The sequence below is a fragment of the Podarcis erhardii genome (assembly GCF_964252035.2).
Source record: "Podarcis erhardii genome assembly, chromosome: 4".
Lineage (NCBI taxonomy): Eukaryota > Metazoa > Chordata > Lepidosauria > Squamata > Lacertidae > Podarcis > Podarcis erhardii.
This window is the reverse complement of record NC_138508.1, coordinates 66,320,131-66,333,446: the sequence shown is the minus strand read 5'-3', so window position 1 is coordinate 66,333,446 and position 13,316 is coordinate 66,320,131. Positions and strand designations below refer to the sequence as shown.

The window sequence follows — 13,316 nt, the reverse complement described above, 5'->3', positions numbered from 1 at the left end:
CTGAGCTAGAATTATAGTAGCAGCTGCTAGAGCCTTCATTTCTTGCCTTTTGGGCCAGTGCCCAGAACAGCCAAGTGGATCATATCCCCAAACAAGGGCATTAGAAGGCCCAGAAGTGAGGTATCACTCCTGCTAAAATCATTTTGAATGTCTGTTTATTCCAATCCAGAGATCCTCATGGACAGCAGTGAAAAGGTTAATACTGTGCACAAGAATCGAATTGTTTTATTTAAAAAATAGATCACTGGTGTAATATTGTGGGGAGGGCATCCAGAAAGCTGGAGGTTTAAAAAGCAGATCTGTGTTTGAAAAGCCTATCAGCACTACCTAGCCTTAGACCCTAACTTGGCCCTGTTCAGCCAGATATGGCTTAAGACTATGGGTGGAATCCAATGTAGCACTAAGTGAATGTCCCGTCAGCACAAGAATTTCTGCTTGCACAGCACAATATTCTCCCCCTTTCCTGCATCCCCCAAAGTTTGTTCTAGGTGCTTACCAGCCCTCTGGAGCAGATTTGGGGAGGGTGTGGGCAGAGGAGAGGGGAAAAGTCTTGTTGCACAAGTAGAAACCCTTCTGCTGATGGGATAGGTTTGTTGAATATCACCGGTGTTATCTGATGTGACTTTCTGATTAACTACATCCATAATCATTATCATTGGTCCCTGCTCAACCTACATCACTGGACTTTTACCCTTGACTTTCAACACCCTCAACTTTCAGCACTGAGACCCTGTTGGATCAACTGGTTGCTATTGCCACTACCTACAGCCACTAACCTCTCTCTTGTCAGGATTTTTAGTTTTACCTTACAGCATCTGAAAGAGGAAGATGAAGGGGAAGAGACAAAGTAGCAGGGTAGGACACTAAGTGCCTGAACTGGGTTTTTAAAAGATGCAACAATGATTTTTATGTTGACAGTGGGCAACCCAGTAAGATTTCTGCATTCTTTATTTCTGTATCAAAATCCTATACAAAAATAAAGAGATTTCCTCCCTTTGTGGCAAATCTCACATCTTTTTTTTAAACTACTTAAAATGATATAATGTTGCAAAAAGTGGTTGAAGTCTTTGAAATGGCTGAACATCTTAATCTTATGCAGACTTAGGATGCTCTCTAAACTCGCCGAAATCAATAGACTTGATTGTACCAAGCTCTGCTTAGGAAAGTTCTCTTAATCTCTTAATAGCCTTAATGAAACCCTACATGCTTTCAATTATTAACAAATTTATGGAGGCCAATGATTTGTGTTTCAGATTATACAACAGGAGCGCTGTTAAAATGTTATCATGATTAAAAGATTCAACTGACATGCATGTTTACAACTCACTATATTTTCTTATATTTAAGATATAGCAAAAAAGACAATATTTGTTAAAGAAATATTGTTGTCAAGTAAAAGAACTTTGCATATCTAATGACGAACAGTTGTCATCTGTTTCCCCCCGATTCAGAACATCATTTGTTTGGTTAAACCTATGTTTTCTCCAGCTTGTACCACACCACAGATGAAAATATAAAGCTGCAGCCTTCCCATATACAAAACAAAGGAAAGAAAAGCTAAAATGGAAGAGCGACATCTGATTCTTCAGACGCTGTGGGTGGAGTGAGCTGTCTGAACTGTAACAGGCGCTGGATCCCAGGCGAGGTGGGTAGATGCATAGTTGTTTCTCCTCCTCTCCTGGTTTTGATCTTCCCTTCCTTTGATGAATTTAGACCCACTTCATACGTCTACAAAGAAATGCTATTAGCAATCAAAGGATTTCCATTGGTGCTGACTTAACTCTCCCATGTTGAGGAGGTGCTTTAAAAAAAAAAAAAAAGCCAGTGAAATCATGGTACAATTGTGCACAGAAACAAAATAAGCAGGATAACCAAATATGTCTACATTTCGTTTTCGAAAGCTGATTTACAGCATTAACAGTTAGCTTAGTCCTAAACTGCCTAAGCCAGTGATGGGGAACCTTCAGACCATGGATCTAGTGTGGCTATTTTGGGTGAACCACACTTGCTTTTTTGGGGCCTGACACCATGTTTTTGAAATATCAAGTGGTATATACATACTTATAAATGAATGACTGAATGAATGTCTGGTGTCACTTGTCAAAGTAACCCACGGAGGCTTGGCCACTTCTTAATCTGGTCCTCTGACTAAATCCTACTCCTCAAATTGATTTCAATGGGCTTCAGTACATCTTACACTGCACAGAGAGGCCTGCATTTCAGCTTTTGATTTTTGCTTTGTTTTTCTGTTTCTGAAAACAATGAAACTATGTTTATCATTTGCAACAAAAATAAGCATGTCCAGATTTATTAGCTAGCACTGATTATTTTTTTTTGGGGGGGGGGTAAATGTAAAGCACAGGACACAGTAAGATAATGAATAAAATTCAATTTAAACAAATGTATTTTTCCATTTGGCCGGGATATCATCGGTGTCAGTGTTTTGCCATAAATGTGGCTATGAGAATATAAAGGAGCCGTATCAGTTTACGGAGGAAAAATGTGCAGCTGTGCTCATTTGTTGGATGGGATATAACTGTCTTCCTTTAAGGAAGTGCTTCTGTTTTGAAGATGCTGCACTCAAAAGAGAAGAGCATTTCCCCTCAGAATGGAATAGAACAATCTTCCCTCAGGGATATGCCTCTATTTCAAGAATGTTGCACATTCCCAGCAGTCCAGAAGCAATGCATTTTATGCATTTGCACCACCCAAAGAGTGGAATCATTGTCATACTGTGCTTGCTGGTAAGGAGTTCTACATGCATCACAGGCACAGACAGTGCCGTGAAATAACTGATGGCATGAAAGATCTTCCATGACTGCTAACAGCTTACATGAAACAAACACAGCGACCCTACCCTATAACCAGCACTCAATCTGTAATGATGGAACTCTTTTTTTTCCCCAATAGATTTTTATTAAGGTTTTAAAGGTTACAAAAAGAAAAAAAAGGACATATTTAAACAGAAAAAAACAAAGGGAAAAGAAAAAAACAGAAAAAAGATGCAGATAATTAAAAAAAATCAATCCTTTACATAACTTTCTTTCCTTTGCTTGTTTCCTTGACCTCCTCACACCTCCCTTTTTTGTATTCTAATTCAATTAGATATTTCAGCAAATCCTTTCCATCTTTATTTCTATCCTAATGATTTATCTTAATATACTATAATTTAACGTTCTGTTCTTTCACCAATTAACAATCCATTTTTACTTAATCCTTTATATCATTTCTGCTAAAACCACATTACTTCATTCCAACATCCTTCTAACATTCCTTAATTTTACAATGTTTCTGTAGATAAACTTTAAATTTCTTCCAATCTTCTTCCACCAACTCTTCTCCTTGGTCTCGTATTCTGCCCATCATTTCCACCAGTTCCATATAGTCCATCACCTTCATCTGCCATTCTTCCTGGGTGGGTAAATCTTGTGTCTTCCAGTACTTTGCAATAAGTATTCTTGCTGCTGTTGTGGCATACATAAAGAAAGTTCTATCCTTCTTTGACACCAATTGGCCGACCATGCCCAGGAGAAAGGCCTCTGGTTTCTTCTGAAAGGTATATTTAAATACCTTTTTCATTTCATTATAAATCATCTCCCAGAAAGTCTTAATCCTTGGGCATGTCCACTAAAGGTGAAAGAATGTACCTTCAATCTCTTTACACTTCCAACATTTATTATCGGGCAAATGATAAATTTTTGCAAGCTTGACTGGCGTCATGTACCACCTGTAGATCATTTTCATTATATTCTCTCTTAAGGCATTACATGCCGTAAACTTCATACCTGTGGTTCATAACTGTTCCCAGTCAGCCATCATAATGTTATGTCCAACATCTTGTGCCCATTTAATCATAGCAGATTTCACCGTTTCATCCTGAGTATTCCATTTCAACAGCAAGTTATACATTCTTGACAAATTCTTAGTTTTAGGGTCTAACAGTTCTATTTCCAATTTTGATTTTTCCACCTGAAAGCCAATTTTCTGTAATGATGGAACTCTTATGGACACTGAAACTGGCTAGTTTCAAGCTGAGAAGCTTCTGATACTTTGCTCTGAGGCTACTCAGTTTCAGTCTCTTTCCAAATTTCCTCTTTATACAGCGCGAATTTCTCAAGTAATAGAGTACACATAGCTCCTCTAAAAGCAAGGGTAGGGGAGCAAAACACAAATATGGTTAAACCTCCCCTTCCATAGCAAGATACCATCACCATGGCAGCACAGTTTTCTGTTGCCATTAATTAAATGCACAATGGATATCATGCTATTGCTATGTAGGGCATTACACAGGACTCATGAGACATGGAATCCACAACCCCCTACCCCCGATAAAAAAAGGAACAGTAAGCTAAAGAACTGGTAGCTTGCTGTCTTTCTAGCATGCCCCAAAGCTGTCTTCAGGGCAGCTGCTCCACCTTGCATAGTGGTAGGGCTGGCCCTATGGCCATTGACCATCTGGATATGGCTTAGGGATGTCCGGACAAATGATACAGAATCTTCCTGCCTGAAAATCTGTTGCTAAAATGTTAGGCTCTTTATTTGCTTTTTAAGCCATCTTGCATAGATATACACAGAGTATTTTTCTATCCTCTTTATATCAAAATGTTGAGCAGAAAACATGAGTCATATGTATTAACAGTTACATTTTGTTCTGGGCTAATCTCACTTCTCAGCTTTAAGGAAGAAAAGATTAAGAAATGGTAGCATGTACTCAATTATCAGCAGCCATTTTAATTCCTGTACAAACATACCTAACTTTTCACACAGGAACAGAGCTAAAAGTTAACTAACAGTTGACCAAAATAGTATTTGTACAACCATACAAGGGATGGCGTGCAATTCACATTACACAATCTACCACTGTCTATATTTTATTTTTGAGGTGGAGTGATGGGCATACATAAACTCATACAAGAGGTAAAAAAAATTACACACTTGTTTTGGGACAGAATTCTCTTACCAATATCTTACCAAGTGATGAATTTACACCATTGTACCCAGGCATAGAATCCCTCACTTGCCTTGTTAATTTCATCAGCTAATTTATTTCATCAGAACCTAAATCTGCCTCCTTTCCAATTCTGCCTTGGGGTTCTTTCCACCTTAACAGTACCATCATGTATACGGGTAAATATTATATTTAATATATAAAATACGTAGGGGAGAAAGTGTTCCATGTTATTTTCTGGGTAATATAAATCTATATTAACATACTAGCAGAACAGCAATTATTCTTCAAACATGTTGTCATTAATTTAGCTAAAGGCACTTGCTTTATTATTTATAACATATAAACATAAACAATAAAAATATATAAAAGCCACAATGGGTATGTTCCACTGAAACCACTGGAACAACTTAATTGTTACTGAAGGCCCATTGCCTTCAGAATGATTGCCAGCACAACTCTCTGCATGTTTACTCAGGAGTCAATTCTACTGTGGTCAGTGTGATTTATTATCATATTAGTCACAAGAACCTTCATAGAATCATAGAGTTGGAAGAGACCACAAGGGCCATCGAGTCCAACCCCCTTCAGCTGGAGAGTGGCCATCATTTTTTTTCTGTTGTTTCTGACCTGAATCCAAATGTTGATAATAAAACATGATAATTTATCAGCCTAGAAGTTAGGTCCTGGCTTTGCTCCTCACAGTGGAGGCCATCTTGGTGCTTCTTCACATACAGGGCTAAAAGTAGCTGGTGCTGTATTTTCCATGTTGCCTTCTAAACACACCTTGGTAGCCATACATTGTGTGAAGAATGAGGAAGAGCAGTAATTAGGATAGGTGAGAGAATGTCACCTTTCTGTATCATCCTCTAACTGTATTTACATTTATAATGCCCTTGCTTTTCTGCCCCATCTGCTTTCTTTTTCTTCTCATCACCTTTCTCACATTTTGTTCTCCCTGTAAGCTATTACTGGGCCTCATTTACTTCTCCCAGCAACTGACCTTTTCACCCTCTGCTTTGCCACTCTTCCTACCTCCTTCTTTGCAAACCACTGTAGCATCTCCCTCTGTCGCTGCAGCAACCTTGCAACTTATCCAAGTCTCAGTACTGAACTTTCGTAACCTTCATGCTTACCCAGACCACCTTCAATTACTATCGGTTTCACCCTTCACTGCCCCGTCTTCCTTCATCCTTGATCAAACCTTATCTTATCCCTTTATCTTTGATCCTATATGAACACTTACAGGAGTCAATTTCACAAAATCGATGAGGCTTACTTCTGCATAAATGCATTTTTTGACCAGGGAAGCTCAAACGCCCATGAATTCTGTAGACTTTTCAATAAGCAATGCAATTCAGTGATCTGTATAGCACCTGGCATGCTGCTGGAACTGAATTATTGTTGAATAATAGCAAGAAGGCCTGTCCAGAAAGATATTCCCCTCCCAGGGGGCCACGCATGCCTGAAAGGGAGTTCTTAATACAGGGAAAGATGTGATTTCTGGAATCAGAGCAATTTAAAGATAACAGCATTTATTGTTCTGTGCCATCCATCACATACTGTACATTGAGCAGCCAAATAAGGAAATAACCATTCCTTTGGAGGTCCATTTATTCTGACAGCCTCCGAATGCTGATCTAAAGTATGTGAAATAGAATCATCCTAATAAAAAATGATGTTCCTATCCCCCTCCCCACCCTGAGCCAAGGGCTTTTCTCAGCAATTACCTTCCAAGCCCACACAGAAATACCTAATCCTCTCTCCGCGCAGCCACCCCCCACCCCGCTGGATTTCCTCCCCCTCAGTAATGTATGCATCATAACCTCATGGTAATTCCCTCCTCCGTTCCCCTGGGAAGAGCTTTAAAGTCAGGAAACGCTGGAGGGATAAGCAGGCGCCTCGCTCCGCCAGGCAGGTGCTGCACCTACCGCCGAGGCCTCGCGCTGCTTCCGAGCAGGGAGTCTTCGCGCGCTCCTCCCCCCCTTCCCCGCGGGAGGGGACGCGCGGGCGCGCGCGCTCCTACGCTCCCTTTCACTCCCTCGGACTCCATAGCAGCGCGAGGAGGGCATCTCTCTCCGGGCGCTCGAGTCCCCGCTTGCAAGTCCCACATGCAGCCCCCTCCCCAGGGCGCTCAGGGGGCCGCTTGACTTCAGATATTTTCGGCTCTGAACTCTCGTCATTTCCGCCAGTGTGAGGGAGGTGGGGGCTGCGAGGGGAGAGAGAGAGAGAGAAAGAAAACGCGCGGCAAGCGTGCAGCTCCGTGAGGGAACAGCTCTGGGAACAAACGCGGCGAGTGTGCGGGGCTCCGGGCGTCGCTGCTGCCGCCGCCGCCGCTCCATTAAGGCTTGGCGCCCTCGGTGCTCGTGAGCAGCGCCGGACAACGTCCCCCAGCATCCTGGAGCGGCAGCCGCCCACGCCGCCGCCTCTCGCCCGCAGGTCAGAGGGGGCGGCAGGCAGGAGGCGTCGGAGCGTGCGGGAGCAGCAGCAGCAGCCCTCTTCTCCCGCTCCCTGCTGAGGAGGCAACATGAACTGAAAGCCCCCAGAGGCGCCGATACGCACCCGCGCGCCACACCGACCCGCTCACACACAAGCGAGAGGAGACGAGCCGCCAGAGGAAGGCGAGGATTCCCCCCCCCCCGGCAGCCTTGCTGCTGCTTCTGCTTCTCCGCTCTCCACCGTTTCGCGCCTTAACCGGCCAGAAGCTGAAATACGACCCCCACAACCCCTCAAAACCCCCAACTCTACCGCGGCTCCTGGGCCAGCCGGACCCGCCACCCGCCTTTCTTTTCGCGGTTCCGGAGGAGGAGGAGGAGACACCACTTCTCGCAAAGTTTTCCCCATGGCGCTCATTATGGAACCTGTCAGTAAATGGACCCCGAGCCAAGTGGTGGACTGGATGAAAGGTAAAGAGCGAGCGAGCCCGGAGCTCGGGGGCGGCGGCGGCGGGGGGGGGGAGGTGGCTGGGTGCCCCCGGCCTCCCCTTCCTCTGAGGGAACGGCGTGGCTTGCCTTCCCCTCGCATGTTGGAGAGTCGTGGGAGAGTTGAATGTTGGAAAAACTGGCTGGATGTCTTAAGCAGGTTCTCGGCGTTAGACGCACACAGAGACAGCAGCTCGGCTCGAGCTAGCTTTCTGGGTTTGCCATTCGTTTTTATGTTTTGCTTTTGCTTCGAGGCGCCGCTTGGCAGGTGCTGCTTGCTGTCTCGCGGCGGGGCGAATGGAGGCAGGCACCCACCGCGCCTTCCCAGCCTCATCTCGCGCTTTCGTGTCGCCCAGGGCTTGGGCTCCGCTGCTCACTGCAGGCTGACTTAGGTGGCCTCCAGGGTAGCGCCCGGACACCCACTTCTGACCTCATCCGAGGCATGCAGTTGCCTCGAGCTACATCTTCCAGCCTCCCATTCATTTACGGTACTTAGTTCTTGGGCAGTTAGGATACCGACCCCTCGTTCCCCCGGTTAGGCGACGAGCTGAGATTGGAGTGGCTTAAAAAAAAAAACCCAAAAACTTTTAGCAAAGATCGATTAAAAGCCCCGATCGCCAGACGGAATAGCAATTTAAAAAGCAACAACAACCCAAGGAGGTTAATTTGGAAAAGGAAGGCTAAGGGCGTTTAATAAGCGTATTAATAATACCCTGTGTCTGTTTGTAAATATGCCTTCCATTTGGAGCACTTGGCGAAATGCGAGCCAGCGAGCCAGAATGGCCAAGAGGCCATCTCGAACTGTGGAGGAATGCTAAAACAATCCTGGCCATGGGGCGAGGGGCGGTGATGGAGGAGGATGACAAGGGAGATAGTGGAGAGCAGGTGCCAAGACGCAGCAGCGCCTCTTGAGGAGAGGGGCTGCAATAACAGCGCCAGCATGCTTGAGGAACAGTGGCTCTGGTGTCGGCGGGACCTGGCAAGGGAGGGAGCAGCTGGAACGGCAGCCCTGCATGGGCGTGTGAGACCTTGCAAAGCTGATCTCCGGGTCAGAGGGCTGGGAAGGTGGCAGCATCACATGTCATGGGAAGCATGTGCGCTGTAAAACAAAGCTACTGAAGGAAGGAGGGTGAACGGAGAACATGGTGTGCTTGCATCTCATAGAGTGTGACAGTCTGGTGTCCTTTTAAAATGGTACATGGAATGACTTGTACTGCTGCTCCTAAGCATTCCACTTGTTTCCCTTGAAGCGAAGCGAGGAGCACCTGAGGGGCTCCAGGCTGTCATTTAATTCTACTCCACAATAGCAGCTGAGCTGCTGTAGCACTCACTTTCAGCAGCTGTCTTTTTGTCATTCCCTAGTTGCCCTATAGCCCTGCTGGCATCACTTGTGAGGTTAGAATGAGATTTATTTTAGTCGGCTCCCTCTGGCTTTCCTCCACTAGCAATTGTCAGTCCATTGTCCACTCCTATCTTCTTTTTTTGTTATTATTGATAGCATCAGAAACTGAGCTTTTTTTGAGGATGTGGGCTTAGATGATCAGTCCTGCTATTTACCCACTATTTAAAGCCATTGCTTTATTTGTGGGTTATAACTTTGAGGAAGCTGACATTTTTTCTTTTTACATTGCTGATAAAATGAGAAATTGTGCCTCACCTCTTCGTTACATCCAGCTGCTGCGTGACTGAAACAGCTGAGATCCATCTGTGGCCCACTCTTAAACACACTCTAGCTCTGTTGAATGCTGTGAACTTAAGTCTGCTTAAACATGCATAGAATTGCACTGTAAGCTTAGTAGCCACTGTTGTCAAATGTGCTTCTATCTCTTTCAGTAGATATGTTCCTCTACTTTTCAAGGAAAGCCTGTTTCAGTCAGCACTCTTGAAACAGGCAGTTTCTTGCCATTTAGTATTTTGCTTACTCACTGTTTGGTAGTGGCTTGGCAGGGAATATATACTTAAACCTCATTGATTTCAGTGGGAGCTTTTCAGCCTGATTCAGTACATGTTTCCAGTACGTTATTTTCTCTGAAGTAATTTCCAGTTTATTAAATAGGATTTACTCTCAGGAAATGTTTGATTAGGTTCACAGCCCCAAGCATGTGCTTAACTCTGGCCCTTCGAAAGCAGCACAACCAGAAAGTGCTTAACTTTGGCCGTATGGTGCCCAGAGACTAGAAACTTCTCTTATCCTGCATGGTATCATAGCTCACTTAGCATTTAATTGTCCTGTTTTGGTAAATGAGATCACCACATTCTGTGAGAATGAGCATTAGTACACCTGTTCTGTTTGAAACACTAAAACACTTTGCAGTTAGTTGTTTTCTTTATCAAGACCCTGGTTTGGAAGATGTAGTTTTGGTTTTTAAATAATTAATTTCCAGGTCTGCAATTTTCCATGCAGTTGCAATCTCTTATTTACTGATACATAATTCTGGGCATGAATGAAGCCCAAGAAAGATGCTTGTATTTCTCTTTCTTTTAAAATGAAAATTCTAGCTGGTTTAGATTTTTAAAAATCACGTGTAAAAAAATATTACATCAACATTCTACACAATGTGTCTCAATAGATATAGCATTGATTTAGCTACAGTTTCATTTTGTAACATTTCCTTGAAGGCTCCAAGATGTGATAAGTATTTTAAGAGGACAATTGTGTGTACAGTGGTGGTGGTGGTTTTTTGTAAGAGCAGTAATATCCTTTTTTAAAAACATCCCATGTCATTTTCCAAACATGGAGCTTCTGAATGAAGCATTGGAAATCAATATTTCATTGTGAAATGTATCACAGAATATGAAATTTTGCTTGCTTATCCTGAGCACCCAAGGATATACTTTGAGGCTTTTAGCATAAATAGCCCATATTTTAAGATACATTGTTTATACTGGCATTGCTTTTGACTATACTTACCGTCTTTCTGCTTGTTTGCCTTCCCAGTGTAAAAACAACAATATGAACATATGAATGTGGGTTACAGGAAAGGCTTTCATGTATTAGAGATAACTCCAGTTTTCATATTTATTCTATAAAATCCCAAGTATGAAAACTGGAGTTCTCTAATCCTATCTTGTAGCGTGAATAAATCTAGCTAGTATCAAATATATCTGTGAAGCTGGTGCAATTGAATGACTGATTTATGAAGAACTGCTATGTTGTGGGCATTATTTCTCAGACTTCTTTACCTTGCTAATGCATGGCAATTTCATCCTCCTTAAAACTTGAGGCATATGGTCTTAGTTATTTAACTCTTGTAAGTATTTCCATAAATAGTTATGTAAGCCTGTTTAATAATGCTTATTAACTATATACACGGTTCCCGAAACAGGGCAATGATTTGCTGTTCAGCAAAACTGCAAAACAGTAGACAGTATTATGGTAAAATGCTTCATAAAAATGGAAGGTCTAATACTTTGACCTTATTCTATTGGAATCAATGAAGCTAGTTCATTTCATTACCATTCAGTTGATGCCTACTTAGAACATTTGGTTTCTAAATTGGTTGTGTATGTGCATATTGTGCATGTAATGCATGGGACAACATGGCCATGTTCTTTGCAACATTAAACAGATGGATTGGGAATTATCATTTGCTTTTTGCATTTTAAATAGTTGTGACTTGCCTCAAGATCCCTGGGATGTTGTTTGGGGGATTTTTTTGTTGTGGGGGTTGTTGCTGTTGGGTTTCTGGGTCTTTATTTTAGATAAATCTTACTTAGAATTAAGTTCAGTGTGGCTTACTTTCAGGTCATTAGGTATAGGATTGAGGTCTGAATATTTTGACTAATAAAGCAGAAGGTACAAGCCTATACTTCTAACTTTGTGTAGTACTAGTGACTGGTTTCCCTGTTTAAAAAACTGCTGCTTGTGTTTCTAAAAGAAAATTAATAAGCTATTTTTCAGTTTTTTCTTTACTGGTATATCTACTTCACACTTAATGGACTTGGGAAGAGAAGATAATAGTAGCCCAAACTCACTTATGTGCACAAACGAGTTTTCAATAACATTAACCTGCTTGAAAGTATCCTATATTATGACTTCATTGTTTTTCCTCACCAGAGTCTGTTTTTATGAATACCAAAATAAACAGAAGCGCACTTGCTCATTAAGAAATGTGTTTAGCTAAAATAAAATAAGCATTATTCTTGCATGGGGCATGCCATTGTGTGACAAAAACCTTTGGTTTTCTTTCTGTGTTTACAGCTGTAGTTTTTCTCTATTCCCACTTCCATGTACCCTGAGGCTTCTGCTAGTACTATAGATATTGAAAATATGGGGAGGAGAAGCAGAAGAACCAAATCTTATGTCCAGTCACAGGAGGATTGCAGGAAAAGTTTACAAATGAACAAACATTATAGAAACATTTAATCTTTTCATTTGTAGAAACCCTGGTCTCTGTCATGGTAGATCATTTGTCTGAGAAAGGCTCACAGCTGCCAGTTCAGGTGGAAGGCAGGATAATTGGGAGTGCTGCCACCTAGCAGATCTACTCATGTGTAAATTTTGTTGTAGGCTTCAAAGGTATAACTTAAGCCAGGGCATACCATTGTAATGAATTTTAAAATAGCCTTATGCCACGCAGCTTTATAATTTCCTGGCTACACAAGCTCATATAATATCTGTTATTAAAAGTTTGTTTATCTGACTTCTGATTAGATCTAATATGCAGCAGTGTACATTATTTGAATTCTTACAACATAAACTTTATGTGGAAAAAGCACTGTGAGATGTCCTAATATTATAAATATATTACAATAATACATAAGAATTATTTTGCGACTTCTTCTGCTGTGACATTTCTGGAATATACTGCAGGCCTTTAATGACAATGGGGACTGTTTGGGCTGTGGTGCAGTGTTTTGAGAAAGGACTGCAGATCCAGGGAGCTTCCTTTCAAGCTATTCAAGGCTTCCAGGTTGCAGCATGGAGGATCTTGCACTAAGTCCTGCAGCCCCTCTCGTACCGAGAAGAACCTCATTTATTATTTCTAAATTGAATTGATGAGAAGGAGGAAGTGTGCTCCCTTATCTATGAGTTGCCTGCAACTCTGAGTAAGCAGGTTCTGTTCATGCAGCAGAATTTCTTCTTCTTCCTTCATGTCCTGAAAATATGGAGGGTCTCCTAACCTTCTGGAGCTGATTCTGAGGGTGTGTGGGTGGCTGCAGGAAGAGAGGAAGTGGAAGTCTGTTCCACAAATGCAATAGCAGCTGCATCCCTCACTCCAAAGAAAGTTTTGTCTCCTGTGTGAAGCTTGCATATAACACTCTTCTGTAATAGTGCTGTAAAATTTCCAGTTTTGATTATTTTCTGCCATTCTATGTAGGCTTCTAAATGTGATGGAATGTGGCTCAGAGTAACAAAGTATGCACACAATGTACAGGTATGTTGTAGCAGCACACACTATTTTCACAAATTCCAATGCATGTATCAGTGCAAGCTGTGTGTACAG

The 13,316-nt window shown here is 42.3% G+C and overlaps 1 protein-coding gene across 1 annotated transcript in view; it reads left to right on the top strand.

Annotated features, from left to right (window-relative positions):
- Positions 1 to 7,659: 7,659 nt before the first annotated feature.
- CNKSR2 (connector enhancer of kinase suppressor of Ras 2) overlaps positions 7,660 to 13,316 on the top strand; it is a 163,278-nt gene continuing 157,621 nt past the window's right edge. Inside the window, exon 1 of the mRNA XM_081859058.1 lies at positions 7,660 to 7,854. Within this exon, the coding sequence (XP_081715184.1) occupies positions 7,791 to 7,854 (64 nt within the window). The 5' untranslated portion in view covers positions 7,660 to 7,790. The remainder of the gene's footprint in view (positions 7,855 to 13,316) is intronic.